At 49.5% G+C, this 20,533-nt stretch overlaps 1 protein-coding gene across 3 annotated transcripts in view; it reads right to left on the bottom strand.

Annotated features, from left to right (window-relative positions):
- Positions 1 to 3,086: 3,086 nt before the first annotated feature.
- IL1RAP (interleukin 1 receptor accessory protein) overlaps positions 3,087 to 20,533 on the bottom strand; it is a 99,667-nt gene continuing 82,220 nt past the window's right edge. For 2 of the 3 annotated variants that reach the window (XM_053307869.1, XM_053307870.1), the window contains one exon: positions 3,087 to 4,656. In XM_053307869.1, the coding sequence (XP_053163844.1) occupies positions 3,914 to 4,656 (743 nt within the window). In that variant the 3' untranslated portion in view covers positions 3,087 to 3,913. Of the gene's footprint in view, positions 4,657 to 10,772; positions 15,916 to 20,533 lie in introns of those variants that run through there. The other variant, XM_053307871.1, reaches the window with a different exon arrangement.

Below are 20,533 nucleotides of genomic sequence, written 5' to 3'. Positions count from 1 at the left end.
AGATCTCTCCTTGCGCTCCAACGTAGCTCTCAGCCCATGCTCAAGATAAGGCTTCTCCTTGACGCGGCTCATCCATCTTCCCCAGCCTGGCTCTTGCATCCAGGCACAGCCTGGCCTTCGTGAAGACCCCCCAGCCCAACGCCTCCTCCACGCTCCATCTGCCTTGTGCCCTGAGGCTGCTGACCTCGCGTGGAGGGAATCCTGGAAGGGGGGAAGCTTGTTCCAGCCAGCGGGAGGCAGCTGCTGCTCCTCTGAAGAGGGCCTTTTTTAAAAAACAGGAGACGCACTTAATGGATGCAATGTGCAGACCCATTTCCCCAGGGCAGGCGCAAGGACTATTTTGAGCCTCTGCATGTCTCAGTACTGTGGAAATACTGTTGAGGGCAAAAGTAATGGATGAGGAATGGGGTAAAGATAGCACGGCCGCATTCTTGCCCCGAGAGACATCTCTGGGGGACCTTCGGGAATCCATTGTCAATTCACGAGGAGGCCGCCATCATGTAGGAAATCATTAATCATGCCTTGAGCGGGAGAAATAGCCTGACTGAGCGGCATCTGTCTAAGGAGTGGGGGGGGGGGTATATAACAGAAGTGAAGACCACTGTGGATGGCACCAGCCAGAGGAAAGCGCCATGTTTCACACCAAAGCGGCTCATCGGGAATACTTCGTTTCCCTTTCCCTTTTTAAAATAATTTAGATCCTACTGATCTCCCATCCACCTGATGTGGTTTTGAGCAGTTTCTGCTCTTCTCAGATAGCTTTAATTTTATGCTTCAGTGATACTCAATTCCTAAGCCTTTTTAAATTAATTGTTTCTGGCTAGTGCAGGATTATTAAAAAGAAAACCCCTCAAGTCATAAGGATGGCTATTCCCAGGAACAATAAAGGCTCTGCATTTCCCGATGTAAACATGATAGAGATTTGTAAAGTTATGCAAAGTGTGGAGAAATTGGACAGAGATGCGTTTTTCTCCCTCTTTCATTGCACTAGAATTTGGGGACACTAAGCAAAATGAATTTGGCAAGATGCTCAGAGCAAACAAAAGAAAGTACTTCCTTACCGAATGAACTTAGAGAATTCACTGCCACAAGATGAGAGGAGAGGAGAGCTGGCCTTGTGGTAGCAATAAGCATGACTTGTCCCCATAGCTAAGCAGGGTCTGCCCTGGTTGCATATGAATGGGAGACTAGAAGTGTGAGCAGCACTGCAAGATATTCCCCTCAGGGGATGGAGCCGAAGAAGAGCAGAAGGTTTCAAGTTCCCTCCCTGGCAGCATCTCCAATGAGATAGGGCTGGGAGAGAGACTCCTGCCTGCAACCTTGGAGAAGCCGCTACCAGTCTGTGAAGACAATACTGAGCTAGATGGACGAATGGTCTGACTCAGTATGTAGCAGTTTCCTATGTTCCTATGTAAGATGGGTGATGGAAGACAATCCATGGAAGACAAATTCCTAATGGCTAAGCTGAACCTCCACATTCAGGGACAATCTACTTTTGAATTCCAGGTGCAGCAGAGCAGGGGCGTAACTACTATTAGGCAAGGGGAGGTGGCTGCCTGGGGGCCCCCACGGCTCGAGGGGCCCCCCAGAAGCAAGTCACATTACTATATTGTGAAGTAAGTGTGTGTGTGTGTGTGTGTGTGTGTGTGTGTGTGTGTATCAGCGAGGGGCCCATTTTAAAATTTTGTCTCTGGGCCCACTCCAGCCTTGTTATGCCCCTGCAGCAGAGGGCAGTTGCCTTCACCTCCCGCGGATGGGTTTCCTGAAAGCATCTGGTGGGCCACTGTGGGGAACAGGATGCTGGGCTAGATCAAGATGTTGTAGGACTACAACTTCCATCATCCACAGCCACAAGGCTGAGGGGCAAGCATGTATGTATGTGGGTGAGGGGACTTGGAGGCTCTCGGGAGGGGTGTTGGGAATCATACTCTGCCCCCCATTCCTAATGACTTTATTGGTGGCACAGCAGGAGAAAAATGACCTCAGAACAGTAATGCATATGCTACCGTAGTAACCTCCAGAGTCCGGACTGGACTACTGCAATGCGCTGTATGTGGGGCTGCCTTTGTACATAGTCCGGAAACTGCAGCCAGGTTGGTCTCTGGGTTATCTAGGAGAGACCATATGACTCCTATCTTAAAACCTCTACACTGGCTGCTGTCAAGTTTCCGGGGGAAATAGAAGGTGCTGGTAATAACCTATACAGCTTAGGCCCTAAACAGCTTAGGCCCTGGGTATTTAAGAGAACAATTTGTTTTGGGGAGGCTAACAAGAAAGTTTATTATTATTAAAACAATATTTAAGAGAATGCCTTCTTCTCCATGAGCCCCACTGCCCCTTGAGATCATCCGGAGAGGTTTGTCTGCAATTGCCACTGGCTCGTCTGGGCTTTGGAAGGCGCTCCTGGCTGAAATCAGAGCCTCCCCATCGCTGGCAGCTTTTAAACAGGCTGTTAAGACACGTTGACTCACCCAGGCTTTTAAACAGATCTGTAGAACCTATCGTTATGTTAAATTGTTTCAATGTTTTAACATTTTAATTTTGCTTTTAATCTGTGTTGCTTTATTGTAAACCACCCGAGATGTGAGTTTTGGGCGGTATACAAATATGCCAAGTAAATAAATTGAACATGGAATAACTGGAGGTTTTCTGAGAGACCTACTGCGAGAGGAAAGAGGGGGGTTCACCCCATCCCTCCCTACTCACTTCCTGCTGCTCTTCACAGGGCTTGCCTGCTGGGCGGCAAGGGGAACACAAGGCGGGTTTCTGGAGGGGAAGGGCTTGCTGCTGGCACTTCTGCTGCTGTGGCCCCTCCCACGCCCCCTACACACCCCCATGTCGCATCTATGCACGTTCCTTGCATCCGAGGGGGAACTAGTTGGAGACACCCGGCTGGGAGGCCAACCTAAGGCTCTGCAGCCATTGTTGAGCTACAACTCCCATCATTCCCTGCCCCAGACCACAAGCTCAGGGGGTGATGGAAGTTGTAGTCCAACAACAACAGCCGGAGCATCTCAGGTTTTCCCCCTCCCCTCTCCTCCCCACCCCACCCCACCCAGGCCATAAAGCAGTCACTTCAACAGAGATGCTGTTAAATCATTCACAGAATGAAAATTTTAATTCCAAGCAACTTTGTTTCAAATGTTGAAACAAAAGGGAGAAGCACTTTCCCCCTTCAAAAATCCATTGGCTTTGTAAAAAGAGCGCTTTCCTAAAATTATTAGTCAAAGTGTCTTTAAGATGGCCCCGTTTGTAACCCTTACCCAGATGAAACATCACAAAACCCCAGAAATTTTAATTTTTAACACCCCCCCAGAAGCACCCCCCCCCACCTGCAGCCAAAAGAATCCCTCCATTTTCTGACCCAGCCGTTGCCTAGCTGGAGACCACTCACTGCAGAGATCCCAGCATCCAGCCATGTGCCCCAGCACGGAATGCAGAGGAAAGGGCTCCCTGGGCTGGCTGGCGTGGTGGGCCATGTTCTGCTCACAGTTCCCCATGTAGCTGGGAGCAACTCTTCCAGCTGACGCGCAGTGTCCTCTGGCCAGGTTCCTGAGACCCATGGCATGCTCCTGTCCTGTGCCTGTGGGGCTAGAGACCCTCGCAGGGCCTTCCAAAAGGAGTGCCTCCGGACCTGCAGCCTCTTCAAGTTCACCATTTGCAGGGGCTGCACGCGTGTTGCAAAGTGTGCCTCTGGCCGGGACATTTCCTACTCCATGATTTGGGGTCTGGCTGGTGGGGGACCGGCTCCCGAGCTCCACAGAGCCCCATGGAACAGGCACGGTCAATGCCCAAGCCAGCCCCTCAGGCACTCCCCCCACCCCGCCCCGCCCCGCCACCAGCACAGCATCCTAGCCTCCTGCTGGGCCTCTTCTGTCTTTCGGAAGCCCAGGGCAGCGGAGAGGGCCGTCGGCTAGAGCACATAGAAGTCGTTGTTGTTGGACAAGTCGGCGTAATGGCGTAGGCTGAGGGTTGACCTCTGTGGGCCGGGAGGCTGCGTCTTCTCGCTGCTCTGGAGCCGAAGGCCCCGCGGCTGCCCTCCTGCCGTGAGCGGCCTGTGGAGCTGGGCCTCCCATCGGGCGTTGGCCACGGTGTGCCCGTGGCTCCTGAGTTTGTGGTTCTCGTTGCAGTAGGCCACGCAGCAGCGGCACGCCAGGAAAGGCTTGCTGTGCTCTTTGGCCTTGAGTCTGGGCAGTGGGGCCACCCCTCTTTGGACAGGGATGCCCGGCCTGCTGCCGCCCCGCCCCGCCTCGGCCTGCCCTTTCAAGCGGCCCCGCTTCTTCTGGACCTGCTCCAGGCTCATGTCGGAGTGCGAGGAGGAGCAGCTCTCGTTCCAGGCGGAACTGGCGGCGCTCAGGCTCCTCAGGGGCAAGGCCAGGCGCAGAGCCTTCCAGAACTTGGAGCCGGGGCGCTTGGACTTCTCTCCCTTCCACTTCACGAAGGGCACCGACTCCTTCAGCTGCTGGGCGTGGGGGTGGGCCCGCTGGAGGGGCCGGTACTCCACCACAATGAACTGGCTGGCGAGGTTGTTCTGGCAGAGGAGGCCCAGTTTGAACTCCAGCATGCTGATGCTCTTCTCGAGCAAGTAGTCGGGACTCAGCACCACGATCATCTTGCGGCTCCTCTGGATGAACTCGAAAATGGCCTCTGTGGTATCTGAGGGGAAAGCGAGAGGAGGACGCGGGTCAGAGAGGAAGGGCACTTAACCTCCTTGGGCAGGGTGGGGGTAGGAGGAGGCCACGTCATGGTACTCTGTGCCCCACAGAGGTGACGGCGGAGAAGCCTGACGAAGACTCTCTCTCCCCCCTGGGGGTGATGATGCTGAAGTCATAAATGGATGTTGGGAGATGGCCCAAGGCCAGGGGTCACCAACCTAGGGCTCCCGTCACCTTCTTCCATAGGCTGCGGACGATGGGAGTTGTAGTCCAACAACAGCTGGAGAGCCTCAGGTTGGCCATCTCTGGCCTAGTCCTCTGTTTGTAGAATCTCTAGGGTGACACTGGGTTTGTGGTGGTGTGTTTTCACCTCACCCATACATATATGCAAGTTGGTTTGTAGACTTCAGTTCTGAACTTAAGGCATTGCTACCAGGCCTCTGCAGTAGACCTGGAGCAGGTCAAAGCACGTCTGCTCAAGAATATCGGTGGCCGACATGACGGGCAGCCCTTCCTTGGCGTTAGGGACCTGCTGGGGCTGCTGTGCAACTTGAAAGGCAGCCCTGACAGTCTAGCAGGACGGGGGGGCTGCGAAACGACTGAAAACCACTTCCAGGCAGATGCCAGGCGCTCCATCCACGGGAAGCAACGGAAGCAGCACTGCACAACTGCCCAGAAATGGTTCTCGGGCATTCTGCAGCAAACCCATCACGCTGTGCCGTTGGGGCTGCCTTTCAGGTGATGCCATCATATTGGCCACTATTCTGTATTGATTGTACACATTTCAAGTCTCTTAGCAGTTGTTCAGATATTTGTTATTCCGTACAGTATTTGAATTTGCTTTTTTATTTTTATTTTTGCTTTACTAATTTCAGAGCATATTTTCATTTTGACCACATTTGCATTTTTAGTGCGAATTTGAATAAATATTTTGTCAGTACAGAACATGTTTTGCCTATTTTGGTCCTGGTCTTGGAGCTTCCATTGGTTTAGTTTTGACAGGTATCTATCTAGCTGTTTCTGGGTTCAGTACTCTGCCCCCACCCCCACATAAACACATACCTGCAGACCTTTGGGCCCTTGAAACTGCATCCTCACCCTGGCACTGGCGCACATACTTTAGACATGGTTGGGGCAGGACTGCATGGGGAGGCTGGAGTGAGAGGCTGCTGCTATCACACAGCTCTGTGAGCTTGGAAAGCCTTTCCTTCGGTCATCAACACTCAGCACACCAGGTGACCTCAGGCGAGCCACGATCCAGCAGGCCTACCTTATAGGACTGCTGTAAGCACTACAGAGCTCATGTACAGTATGTGAAGAGGGATGTGCAAACCGGTTCGAATTCAAATAGGTTCGGTTCGATGGTTTGAATATTTTGGGCTCAATAGAGTGAAATTGCCTGCACTTTGACCTACTGACCTAAATTGATTGATGACTGATCTGAGGTCAACAATTAAGTGAAAATAGTACACCTAATGCATTCATTGAGCCCAAAATAATATTAACTTTAAAATTCTGTGTCTCCAGAACCATAAATCCTATACATTTGAGGGTTGCAGGGATGGCTTCAGGCCACCCCTGCTGTGCCCCCATAGCCAATTTGGTGTGCTCTGCCACCCCCCCAAAGGTGGAGTTCTGGGCTGCCCCAAATCCCCATTGTTCCCTAAGGGAAATTGAAAAATACCTTTAAAATTCACAAAAAAATTATCACAGGATTGCCCGAATGAGATCTCATTTACCCGTGCTGAGATCTCATTCTTGAGTCCCCCCAGACAGCTATTTAGGAAACAAGCATAAAGCACACACGATGGACTGCAGATGTGCCAGATGTAACTTGTCACATGGCCCCTGGAGAAAACTCTCCTCTGCTCATGAAGGGGACATGGGTCCTACTGCAGGGGAACTTGGGTCCCCAGATGTTGTAGGCCTACAACTCCCATCATCCCCAGCTACAATGGCCTTCTGGCCTGTCTGACCCTGCTTGCTCTGGAAGATGCAAGCCTAGGCTGAGGGAGACAGGCCACTTGTGTCTGGACGGTGCTCAGTGATGTGGGGGTGGAACGCTCTCAGTGGGCACATTTTCCCATTGAAACCTTTTTACAGATGTCCTGTTTAAAAAATATAATAATGAGGAACATAAGGAATGGATCCAATACCAGTCAGCTTGAACAGTTCAAAAACCATAATTAACTTTTTTCAGACGACTGCCCCTAGGAAATGTCCATATATCTAATCCACAGCTCTCTGGGTGTGCAAACATTAGGAGGTTAAGCCTTTCTGTGCCTTCATGCTTTTTGTAACATGCAAATAATGCAAGGGAAGGAGACACTGTTGAAGTGATGGTTGACATCCAGGCTAAAGTGGCATGCACTGAAAGATGTTCCATGCACCCTGTCGGGAGAGTGGTGATTTATTCCACTCTCCCCTTCCTTGCACTTGCCTGTTCCTCCCAATATGTCCCTGAGGGTCTTGCCACCCTCAGGGAGATAGTTTTGGGAGGCACTGTGGGCTGCAGAAGGAAGGGGAGAGCATAAAAAGTTGTCCCTCCTCTGTTGTAGGAGTGGAAAGTTTGGGGACTATGCATTGTTAATCTGGATGTCGGCCAATGGACAAGTATTCCAATAAAAATAATTAGTATAGTATAGCTCAAAAGTGGTTTGACTTTAATACTTAGGCCACATAACAAGTGCTTCCTTGAATTCCGCCCCCCTCCCCCCATAAAATTTCCAGTTCAAATCTTCTGGTTATTGCAGAAAAGGTACTGAAAAATGCATGTAGCATATACAATCCACATGGGGTGTGTGTGTGCTTTACTGAACAGAAGTCAAACATACTAAATCAGATTCCTAGAATAAGTGTTTCCAACCATGTGTCCCAGGATTTTGTTGGACTACAGCTCCCATCATCTGCATCTACAATGACCAAAGGCCATGGATGATGAAGGACTTGGACCTATAAACTGGACGTGCTGCTGGGGACCTGGGCCCATACAAAGACCAAGCAGACAACTTGTCGCTTGGTTACGGCCCCTCCCTGTGTACTTAGAGCATTAGGAGAGGGGAGTTTTCCTTCTAGCATCCAAAGGAGAAAGGGAAGACTCACTCCGACCACCGAACAAGATTTACACTGAGAAGCAGCTGAGATTTCCTGGGGCCATGAACCACAACTGGTTGCCAGGTTCTTCCAGAGGACCATTTTCCCAGGGGCCGTTTGCATCCTGTTTTCTGCAGTGTTAAAAAACCATAGCAGCTGCCATTGGGAAACCTGATCATTGTGTTTAACTGTCTGGAAACTACCCTGCCCTGCAAGGCGGTATTCAAACCAAACCGAACCAAATCATATAAAGAGAAAGAGGCATTTATGACCCCCACCATAAAATTTACTTATGCACATACAAGTTACTTGTCAATAAGCAACCTCAGTTTGTTCACTATTTTGTGTTGCCTCAAAACTGTCCTAAGTCCCACCTTGAGAAAAACTTGCTCCTATTCGCAGTTACCCCATCACCATTTTGCACTGTGGCAGCGGAGCCTAAATCAGAAGCCATCTCTTTATTACACCACAGCTGGCCTAGTTCCTTCCACTGCAGGCTGACATGGCAAGGGACCCAGCCGAGGGGAGGGAGGGCGTGTAGGATTCAGGCCCAAGCTCAGGTCAGCTGCAGCAGCTGAGGGCTTCACATGGAGGGGCCTCTGGATACCAAAAAAATCCAACTAAATTTCAAGTTTTATATAAGCCCGATCCAGACATGATGCTGTACAAATTGACAGATGTCTGTACACCAGTACATGTGTTTGTGTGAATGAACACTCGGTGGAATGCACTCCCGGCAGAAATGGAATGGCAGAAATCCATAACTTAAATTCATGGCGGGCCTTCAGGAGAGCCCAGTTAAAACCTCTCTGTTTGGCCTGGTGCCTTCCAGGGTTTTTAATTTGTTGTAAATTGTTTTTAACTGCTGTAAGTGTTTGGCCTGGTTCTCCAGGGTTTTTAACTGTTTAAATGTTTTAACTGTTGATTCGTTTTATGCTGTTTTCATAGTTTTGATTTTAACTGTTAATTGATTTTAATTGTTTTTATTTTTGATGTAAACCATGTGGAGCCTTTTTTGGAAGGGTGGTATATAGCAATAGCAATAGCAATAGCACTTACATTTATATACCGCTCTATAGCCGGAGCTCTCTAAGCGGTTTACAATGATTTTAGCATATTGCCCCCAACATTCTGGGTACTCATTTTACCGACCTCGGAAGGATGGAAGGCTGAGCCAACCTTGAGCCCCTGGTCAGGATCGAACTTGTAACCTTCTGGTTACAGGGCGGCAGTTTTACCACTGCGCCACCAGGGGCTTGTTAAATCGGATGAATAAATAAAGAATGAATAATAATAAATGCGTGCACCTGTGTTCATTTTAAAAGTGAACCTGGACACAGGCCTGTCAAACGCAGAGCACAGACAGGAAGAATACTTACTTGCCTGCACTCAGCATAACCTGTGAATGACTATACCTGTGTACAGATCAGTACTGTGTACACTGTACACTCTTTGTACAAGTGTTGAACATAACACTGGGTGTGAATGAGCCTAATAGTGTGAATATAATAGTAATAATACTGTGAATAGGTGTGAATGAGCCTAAGAGTGGTTGAAAAATAAAGGGAAAAAGGTGGCAAAAAAGACTAAAGCAGACATTATATTTTTGTCTTATCTGAATGATACTTATAGGGCTCCACAATTATTTATCATACGGAGTTCATAAATCTGTGCAGAAAGAAGTGCAAATTACAGCCAGATTTTATTAGGCCACCAGGGCCTGGATCAGACCATCGTGGTTACAGGCAGTGTTTGCCTCTTCAGACAAACACAACTTTTAAAAGTGAGCAGCCACCTAATGATGCAGTGGGGAAATGAGTTGATTAGGTGGCCAGTTCGAATCCCCGCTGGTGTGTTTTCCAGACTATGGCAAACTCCTATATTGGGCAGCAGCGATATAGGAAGATGCTGAAAGGCATCATTTCACACTGAGTGCGTGGGAGGAGGCCATGGTCCACCCCTCCTGTATTCTACCAAAGACAACCACAGGGCTCTGTGGGTGCCAGCAGTCGACACCGACTCAACGGCACACTACTTTACCTTTAGAGTGGCAAAAGGGGGACAGGTGGCCTACTACCGGAGTGGGATTTCCTCTCCATTTTGCAATGCTCTGGGGCCTTTTACACTTGACATCGCTCGGGGCCTCAATAGGCCATCATCCAGCCCTGAAGGCAGGGTATGTAGGCCTTCCATCCCATCCCCCCATGGATCAAGTACCATGCAAGGCAGGCACTGCTTAGGGAGGCTGTCTGCAAACAGGATTCCATTTGTACGGCTCTTTCCCTAAAAAACAAAAGGCCAATATCCGGACTAACGAAGCACTTTCCCAAGGAACCAAGTTGTGCTAATGCAAGGAAACTGCATCGCTGTGTGACATCACAGGTATTCTGGTAACTGCACTCTGGTGCAAAACTCCCTGCAGTACATCTGAGGGGTACCACAGGTTAGGCACTTCATAGCCCAAGCTTGTTTGCACTAGTGCAGGAGACTAATCTGGAATGCAAGCTCCTGACTTAGTGCAACCCTTTTGCCCAAGCACTTTCAGAGTCCGGACCATGTTAGTTGGGCTTCCGTGTGTACAGGAAGAAGTGTTCCCTCGAACAGGGATTCCCAGATGTTGTTGACTACAACTCCCAGAATCCCCAGCTGCAATGGTGGAAAGCTTGGGTTTTCAACCATTTGCTTGGGGATTCTGGGAGTTGTAGTCAACAACATCTGGGAATCCCTGTTCGAGGGAACGCTGGCAGGGAGTTCATTAGGCGAACTGCAGCACTGGCTGCATGAATGTTTGAAGCAGATCCCTGGTGCCCAACTCTCTTCTTCATGATGACCACAAGCTCTCTTTAAGCAAACTCCGACACAGTTTCTCTTCTGCATGAGGCTTCTGCAATGCACCTGATTAAGGCCACTGCTTTGGAGAATATGTGAAGAATGAGATATATCACACACACACACACACACACACACACACACACACACACACACACACACGAGAACAAACCAAAACACAACTTGGAAAAAATATCAAAATAAGTGTTTTATTTACATGCAAAACAAAAGTTAAAATAACATAACAATGCCACTTTTCAAAATATAATAAGAAAATGAGGAAGGAGAGGGGGACTGAAAACTCAAGCCACGTGAACAAAACAAACATAAAAGAAATGAACCTTGAGAGAGTTCTCCATTCCAGCTTCTAGAGCACGGAACAGAAGGCTGGGTCGCTGGCTCTCAGGGGCAAAGGGCCATGGAAGACATCACAGCAAAGCCAAAAGGAGCACCAGAAACCCAAGCTGAGAAGGGCCAGACAGAGCCTGGATCTGGGAAGTCATGACCCTTGGCCATGCTGGTGTCCAGTTGGCCCACAAGTACATTGGTCAAGGAAGTGCGTTTATTAACCGTGATGCATATCAGAAAATGTGTGGGATGGGTGATGGACTGTGTGTCAAGTTTATTTACACTTTGGTGGGCTGGGTTTACATCTCTGGTCCACCTCGACGCCTAAGGCCATTTATGGATGCTTCCAAAATCTGAATGTCTCCCTAAGCTTTGGGGTTCTTGAACTACCTGATCTTGTTTCTGAATAGAAAATAAGGCACTGGGAACATTTGGTTTTTTCCCCTGACTTCCTGAGAGCTCTGCATATGCAGACTGTGCTACGGCATTCCGTTCCTCCTTTTGTCCATTCATGATCCCCACCCCAATACACCACCATCGTGCATGCACTGATCTAACACTGCAAAAATGTCACCTTGATGTGACTGGATACATGGCTGCACTGAGATGCTTTTTGAGCACTCTTTTAGAAGTGCTCATGTGCGCTGCAGTGCATCGATAAAACACAACCAAAAAGCAAATGAAGTGATTTCACATATAGTCATGTAAATGGTCCTGTGCCTCCATTTTGTGTGGTCCAAGACCATACATGCACGTTAATAAAGCATCACACAAAAAGAAACTGAATGCACTCATACATACAATTAATGCACATCATTGTAGTGGTTTATCGATACACATTGTTAATGGATGTGGCAGGGCCAGATGTAAATCTGGCAGTGGAACCATTGGGTACTCTCTGGACACAAATGCATCATGACAGACATCCTGTCCTTGTGCAAGGCTGTTGCCCTCACCTTTTGTGCTAAGCTTGGAGCTGACACTCCTGACTAGTGCGGCGCTACTGCCAATATGTTTGTGCTTTGCACATCAAGGTGCACAGCCTGTGGCATGCCTCATATATTTTGCTGGAGACTTTTGTATAAGAATACAATTCCAAAAAATCTTGAAGACTTTGCACAGTTATACTGTCTCCTTGCGCTGGTGCAACGTTCTTGGGCACGTGCAGCAGTAGTCAGGATGGCAGCCAATGGAATCAGGCATCTCTGTATTTCAGGCTCTTTACCAGAAGTTCACTATAACCTTGTTTATAAATGGCATGTGGCTAAAAGAGATTGAATAGGATACAGTGTGTTCATACAGGAGACCCTCATTATTCGTGGGTTCTCCATTCTCAGATTTGCATATCCATGCTTGGGTCACAAAGACCCAGTTTCTTTATTCACGGGGCGAAAATAGGGCTATTTTAACCTATCCACAGTTCCTGAGTGGCTGGAAATGGCTTTTGACATCATTTCCTGCCACCATTTTGTGGCTCCTTTCTGCACAAAACAACAACTAGAGGATTTGGGAGTTGGGGGTCATTGCTGGAGAGCAAGGCCCTGTGCTTATTTCTGCTCCCTGCTTTTTCTTGTGATTGTCGCCACACTTCAGTGTGCTTAGGAACTGAACCACCCCAGTCCTCATAGGGTTAAGGTCTCTTTACTGGTGGTTTCGTTATCCATGGAAATAAGTGCGAACAGAACCCCCGCGGATAACGAGGGCCTCCTGAACTTTTAAGTATTGGAAGGGTGAGGCTGGCAACAGGGGCAGGTCCAAGTTTGGAGACATTGTTTAAAAACTCAGAATTGCGGGACTCGGGCCATGGACTTTTTTCATATTACAGGAAAGGGACGGATGTTTTAATAATAGCCTTAAATTATGTATCTGGAATTGACTCACAGGAGAAGAAAATACAGCTCAGTATAGTCTACCCAGACTAGCAGCGGCTTCTCCAAGGCTGCAGGCTGAAGTCTCTCTCAGCTCTATCTTGGAGATGCTGCCAGGGAGGGAGCTTGGAACCTTCTGCATGCAAGCAGGCAGGTGCTCTTTCCAGAGCGGCGTCATCCCTTAAAGGGAATATCTTACAGTGCTCACACATGGAGTCTCCCATTCAAATGCAAACTAGGGTGGATTCTGCTTAGCAAAGGGGACGATTCCTGCTTGCTACCACAAGATCAGCTCTCCTCCCATAGTTCTCTGTTTCCAAGTTTGGAATTAAATTTGAGAAATTCTCCTAGTCAAGCCAGAACTGGGGAGTGCAATACGGGGGAGATTAAACCAGGGAAAGAGTAAAGGGATGGGCCAGGGAAGAACTTCTCATTCCTGTGGCCAAATCATGATCACTATCCCGAAACAGCAGCTCAAACCATACCTTCTCTTTGTGTCTTTCAGCCACAGCCCGTTGCTGGTTCCTGTGTGTCATTCACAGGTCACCATGTTTCTGTCTGGAGAACTGTGAAGTCTACCCACCAGCGAGAACAACCTGATGTTTATTCCGCCGCGAATCCTGGGCCGAAAGAGAGAGACGGCTCAAGAGCCTCTGGCCCTAGCAGATGGGCTGTGCCCCTCTTCCCAATCACTTCCTTCTCCGATTCACCCACTGAACATATAACCAGAGATCAAGAGGAGGTTCAAGGTTTCTTATCCTTGAGCTGCAAAATAGGGCAGCCTCACCATCCTCACTGTGGCTGTCTAAGAATTAAGACAAAACTGTACAACTGAAGCAAACCTGGGAGCAACAAAAGAATAACCAAGCGCCCAATGGGCTGTATGTCCCAGGGTCACTCGTAACAGCTGCGTGCAAGTGCGGCTTCCCAGTTTTATCCTCCAGTGTATAAATGCACTTGGCATAAGAAATAATACTGAATTAGTCACCCCATTCACACACCCTTGCATACCCAGGTCAGAGCCTGTACCCAGGTATATAAAGTTGTGTGAATGGGGTGATATTGCACCAAGTCACTGACTCCCCTCTGCATGATGCTTACCCATCCCCTACAATGGAAAGCAAATGAAAGTGCATGCTAAAAGCTGCAAAGGGAAGGCAACACACCCTCTGTGAAGCTGCAGTGCAGAAACTGGGCAACTAGTTCCACATGCCAGCCGGGGGCCTTCTTAAGAGCACCCCTCCTCCGGGTGTGTGTGTGGGTGTGTGTAGGGGTGTTGTCAAGGGAGAACGTTCTCCTAGGGACATGGGGTGACATCCTAACAAAGCAGTTGTGTACTAAGCAAAGTTGCACAAGCGCAAGAAGATTGCATAAGGATTCATGGAACTGGGTTCCGGCACTCTTGAGCAAAACCTCCCTTTAAAACAAATGAGGCATGCTGTGGGTTGAGTAAAGCTCATCGGGAACTCAAGCTCCAGATTCAGTGCAAGTAGCCAGCTCGCACAACAGCCTTCCGTTTGTGCAACATCCTGCCATAAGGCCTTCGTTCATCAGGAAGCCAGCCACAGACAGCAACTAGTCAGCACAGGCCAGCAGCTGCTGCCAGCATGCCAGGGAACCAAAAGGTACTCTCTGGCTTCTGGTCTTCATCCCCACCCAGATTGCTCACAGCTGCCCACCAGCTCAGAACCATCTTGCAAGTGTGGCAGCCCCACAGCTAATGGGTACAAGCAGAGAGGAGATGGCTCCAGCAGGAAGCAGGATGGGTCCTTTCTTTGAGCTCTCCTGACAAACCCGAACAAATGGGTGTGTGTACACACGTCCATTCACATGACCATGCATACCCAGGTCAAAGGCTATACCCTGGTATATATGGTCGTGTGAATGCAGTTCAAGCCAAGCAGCAGCTTCATTTGCTTCCCATCTGCGTCCCTTTGTAGTGGCAAAGAGGAATTCATTGCCAAGTGTGGTCCCTGAGTTTCTGCTCCGGAGTCAGGAGAAACTTGGGCAGGAGAGGACAGAATGGCAGGACCCCGTGGGGTGGCCCCTTGGAAGCGCTGAACTGTAGCAGCCCCTAAGAGCTGGATCAGCTACAAGGAATAAGCTGGAACAACACGGAGAAAGGAGAACTCTACAGACACCCCATTCTTTGACGGCTGCCCACCAGTGAGGTCCCTCCATTGTGTGGTTGCTTTGGGAATGAGACAGACTCCTCAGACAGATCTAATATCAAGTAAACTGAACTGGACCACCAGAATAACTTCTGACTCCCCTTGGAACAAGCCAGCTAAGTGAGTTTTGGGATAACAGCAAGCAGAAATGATCACTACTGGACAGACAGACTGCTGTTGGATGTAGAGAGGCTGGTTCCTAATTCTGGGTTCAGAACAGGCCTCAGTTTGCCCAGACGTAGGCCAAAAGACTTGATGGCAAGACAGAGGATTGACCAGAGCCCTCAGAATCTGGAAAAAACCTCTCCATGATCCCATGCCAACCGGGCCCAAGAGCTCTTACACCCGTCTCCCTGGAAGGAGATCTGCACTGGATGGAAACTATGTTGGCTTTGTGTGGGTGGGTGGGGTGGGGGTCACACACAGGAAAATGCCCAAGCTGCGTCCTGAAAACAAGGGAGGCAAACATTTTGCTCCGATGAAGTCCCAGAGTGGGGGAAGGCAGCTGCTTCCCGAATGCTCAATACAGCACCCTTCATCACAAAACCCTCATTCAGAGCCAGACCTTCCCTCCCTCCACCCACCAAGCTTCCCCCTTCCACAGACATTTTGGAGGAGAGATTGGGCTCAATGAGCTCTAGGATCTGTTCTTGATGGGCATCTCCACCTGCAGCTGCTTCCAGAACCTTCCGCGCGGGTACCTTGACTTCTCGCCCTTCCACTTAATGACGTTGAGGGCGGCCTTGGCCCGCCGGAGCTCCTTGACCTTGCTCTTCTTGATGGCCTTGTACTGGACAAGGATGACCCTGATGCTGCCCCTGGAGGCCATGTTCTCCAGGCCAGCCTTAAGCTCCAGCAGAGCCTGGGTGCCCTGGAGAACATAGTTGGGGCTCAGCACAACCAAGAGGCGGCGGCTTCTCTGGATGAAGCTCAGAGTCTCATCGGTGACAACTGGGGGAGAAAACACAACACGGATTAGGGAAGAGCAGGACACAGCCCTCCGCAGCGGGGCAAGGACCCACCTCTGCAAGGAGGCCCTGGCCATGGCACAGAACTCAACCTGCGTGGATTTTCGACTTCCCTCCTTGGGCAGGTTTCTAGCTTTCAGAGATGAGTCTGCAGGCGGACGCAAGCGCGCTTGTAACTTCTGGTATTTCTTGCAAACAACGGGGGCAGAGGTGGTAGGGAGGAATGCTGCCACCCCAAAATCGGTTCCAAAAACTGGAGTGCCAGTGGGGGGAAAGCAGCCGGAGGAGAAAGTGCAACCCCCCTGCCCTTAAAGAACACCCCCCCGCCAGCCCTGGACAGGGCCACGTTCGAACCAGTTTGGAGGCCTCTATCATGGCCTCTGGACTGGTTCGTGCACATCCCTAGAAGCCAGGAGATGGGCTGTGCAGGGCTCAAGCTTCCCGAAGAAGATATTCAAGGGGCATTAGCCCTTCTCCTCTTCCGCTGGAGGGAGTTGGCCCTTCCCCATTCATTGGGGGATGCACTGGCAGGAGTACAATTGAGTGGAGGTCTTCCATGAAGATGGGCTGCTTGCCTGCTGCCTTTCCCTGCAACAGGCCCCTGCTGTTCTGAGATGAGTGAGGATTCTCATTCCAGTCCGCCACTTGTTCTGCATGACCTGCAGCCGTGCTGGGGTAAGGGGCAAAACCCTTCTCAGCTTCAAAGTAGCAGAAGCCATTGAGGTGAAAACCTCTACGAAATGCAAAATAGCTTCATTAAAAATCAATACGTTGAAAAGCAACAGAATTGAACAGTCAGATCCCCCAGTGGCGTAACGACGTTGACCGCGGTCTGTGTTTAAAAGTGGGTGTCTCCTCTCACCTTCCTCCCCAGGCCACTGTCTCCGCTGCAGCTCCCAAAGCTCCAAGCGCTGGGCTGTGACATCTTTACACCATGCAGCAGCCAGGCAGACCTTAGGAAGCTGCTGCAGCTCCTGGAGGCTTAAGCGGACGTGGAGGAGGAGGCCAGTGGCGAGGGAAGGGGGGCGGGGGCTGAAAGTGAGCTGGGGGTGGGGCTGTGGCCACCCACTTTTGAACACAGACCGCGGTCAACGACCTTACGCCACTGGGGGATCTGACTGTTCGATTCTGTTGCTTTTCAACGTATTGATTTTTAATGCAGCTATTTTGCATTTCGTGGAGGTTTTCACCTCAATGGCTTCTGCTACTTTGAAGCTGAGAAGGGTTTTGTCCCTTACCCCAGCACGGCTGCAAGCAATGCAGTGCCATGCAGAACAACTGGCAAACTGGAATGAGGCTCCTCAGTCATCTCTAAATGTCGATGTGCTTTTGTTGCACATGAGCAGTTGCTTGCAGCTAGAGGGAGATACGAGGCCAAAGTGCTGACAGTTTAAAGAAGGAAGATACCTAAAAGATCAAGTCGTGGCTCTTTATATTTAAAAAGACAGCCGGTTCAAATCCTGCTCAGATGAGCATGGCGTGGGGGAGAGGCATGCCTGCATCCTCCTCCTCAGCAATGCATACGGAAAGCAGCTGGTGCTTGTGGATCTCTCTGGTTGGATTGTGCATGTTTGTGATTAGTTTCTGTCATTGCTTTGGATAAATTTGGAAATAGGATGAATAAATGAAAAAAAAAAAGTAAAAGAAAGAATTAATATTCCCAACATCCAGACTTCTTCTTCCTTCTTCCCCCCCGCAAGTCCTGGGCCAAGAAATTCAGTTAAAGAAGAATCTTGATTTTGGAAGCAAAATAAGTTATGCAATACTGAAAACTGGCAATTGGCTTCATTTGCATAATTTATGCAGAATGTTGCCTGCTGGAGACCGAGGGTGGTTCGTTTTTAGGCTGTTTTGCTTAAGACAGGAGAGTATGTCTGAATCTGCTTAAAGGCTTTACGGCCCACCATCTTCCCACGTCCCATGAGCCCTAAGGAGCTTAACTGCAAACCCCAGCCTGCACTGGAGAAGATAGGAGGACCTCAGGACTCCGTCACACAGGCCAGGGAGAAGCCACCAACCTGCCAGCCCCTGGTAACTGGGAGCTGGAAAATGGAATGATGTGAGATCACTGTGTTAGCATTTCCCTGCCCTCCACTCGGCTTCACTGGCTGCCACTTGTGTGGAGAGCAGAGAAATATGCAATGACGTCAGGTCAGTTTTCCCAACAATGTGTTACAGGAAACAGCGAGAGGGAGAAGGATCTCCCTGGATTGCAAAAGGTCTCAAAATTGTCGTCTTTGGCCACAAGGCTCATCTGTCTGAAATCCATCTTGCATCAGGGAAAGAGCATAGGTCTGTGTGAAACAGCCTTGGTTCAGTTTGGAGCCGCCTTTGCATGCAATTTGGGGTGGGGGGCCATAGCCCTAGAAAAGACTACAATTCCCAGGAGAACGTGAGCCGGGACTGCAGGGAAACCTTGCCAGGAGACGTTTTAAATCTCAAGGCACTGCTCCTTGACACTGGGAGCAAGACAAGCTGCCTGCAGCCTGCCTGGCAAGTACCTACTGGGGTCAAGGGGGTGGTGGGGGAAACGGGCCAAAATGAAGCTTCAGCTGCCCACCTGAACCAGCCCAATCCACTTCCATTTGGCCCCAGTTCATCCTGAGCCAAACAGTGGTTCGGTTCAGGCCGAACTTCAACAGGTCCCCAAGACTTCACACAGCCCTAAAAGAGAATTCTCCTTTTTTATTGAACGACGACCCAAGTTTCTTCCACAGTCATGACTTTGATTACAGAGATGGGAGCAAGTTCTTACTGAAAAATCCTGAGGTGGCTCCTACTTGAGGTTTCCCTTCCCAGTCTCTTTTGAGTAACTGTTCTCTCAGCTCCAACTCCACCCCCCCAGCACTTGCACACTAGGGGAGCTTGGAGGGGGTGCACCATAAACCCATCCCCAGCATAGCATCCCTTCTGTGGATGTTACTGGTGTCTATTTTATGTTTCTCTTTTAGCTTGTGTGCCCTTTGGAGACAGGGAGTGGTTTTATTTAACTGATTAATTAATTAATATATATATTTGTAAAATGATTTGGGAACTTTTTGTTAAAAAGTGGTATATAAATATTTGTCATCGTCATATAAATGGGCAGTTTTCACAATGGAGGAAAGTAAGAAGTGGGGACCCCCAGGGATCTGTACTGGGACCAGTGCTCTTCATCTTGTTCATAAATGATCTAGAAGTTGGGGTAATGATGAGCCAAGCGGCGAAATTTGCAGAGGGCACTACGCTATTTAGGGTAGAGAAATCTCCAACAGATTGTGAGGAGCTCCAAAAGGAGTTTTCTAAACTGGGTGAGTGGGTGATAAAATGACAAATGCAGTTCGATGTTAGCAAGGGTAAAAGTGTTGCATATTGGGGCAAAATACCCCAACTTCACGTATACACTGATGGGGTCTGTTGGCGATGGGCCAGGAGAGAGATCTTGGGGTCAAGGCAAACAGCTCTTTGAAAATGTCGACTCAGTGTGTGTCAGCTGTGAAAAAAGCAAATTCCATGCTAGGGATCACAAGGAAGGGGACTGAAAAATAAAAATGCTAATATTATAATGCCCTTATACAAATCTATGGTGTGGCCACAATTGCTGTACTGTGTGCAGTTCTGGTCACCGTATCTTAAGGAGGACTTTGTAGAACTGGGAAAGGTGCAGAAGAGGGCAACCAAGATGATCAGGAGGCTGGAGCACCTCTCTTAGGAGGCAAGGCTACAGCATCTGGGGCTTTTTAGTTTGGAAAAGAGACGATTACAGGGAGACATGACAGAAGTGTATTAAAATATGCATGGAGTAGAGAGCGGACAGAGAGACATTTTCCTCCATCTCTTGTAATACTAGAACCAAGGGTCATCCCACGAAACTGAAGGTTGGGAAATTTAGGACTGACAAAAGGCAGTACTTTTTCCACACAGCCCGTAATAAATCTTGCCATGGGATGCGGTGATGGCCACTAGCTTGGATGGCTTTAAAAGGGGCTTAGACAAATTCACAGAGGAGAGGTCTATCAGTGGCTACTACTAGTCTGGTGGCTACAGGCCACCTCCAGCCTCAGAAGCAAGATGCCTCTAAATCCCAGCAACAACAGGAGAGAGGGCATGCTCTCACCCCTTGGCTGTGAGCTTTCCAGAGACATGTGGTAGGCCACTGTGGGTACCAGGATGCTGGACTAGATAGGCCTTGGGCTTGATCTAGCAGGGCTGTTCTTCTGAGCGCTGGGAAGGAGAGAGGGGGCCATGCCTCCTCTGGTGCCCTGCGGGCTCTCTAGCTGCTCCTGCATTCACCTGAGAACAGAGGCTGTGTTTGCAGGGGCTGCTTTCTTCCATGCAGTGAAGGGAGCTGACTTGCCGATGCAAAGGAGGGCACCTGCAGATCAGAGCCCTAGATCAAAACCAAGGAGGGGCTCCCTCGAGGCCTGAGAAGCTCTGTGCCTCTACTGCGGAGACTCCACATCGCCACAGAGGCCCTGAGCTGGGGTGAATGCCTCCCACAGCACCAGGTTCCTGGCAGGCTAGAATGGAACTTGGTCCCTTTGCAGCAGCAAGTGGAAATGCTTCCGCTAATCCGTGCGAAGTCAATCTGAAGGTTTGACTCTCCGAATGCTTTGCTCTCC

The sequence above is a fragment of the Hemicordylus capensis genome, chromosome 3 (genome assembly GCF_027244095.1).
Source record: "Hemicordylus capensis ecotype Gifberg chromosome 3, rHemCap1.1.pri, whole genome shotgun sequence".
In the NCBI taxonomy this organism is placed as follows: Eukaryota; Metazoa; Chordata; class Lepidosauria; order Squamata; family Cordylidae; genus Hemicordylus; species Hemicordylus capensis.
Note: the sequence above shows the minus strand (reverse complement) of the source record. Positions and strands in the feature narration are given on the sequence as shown.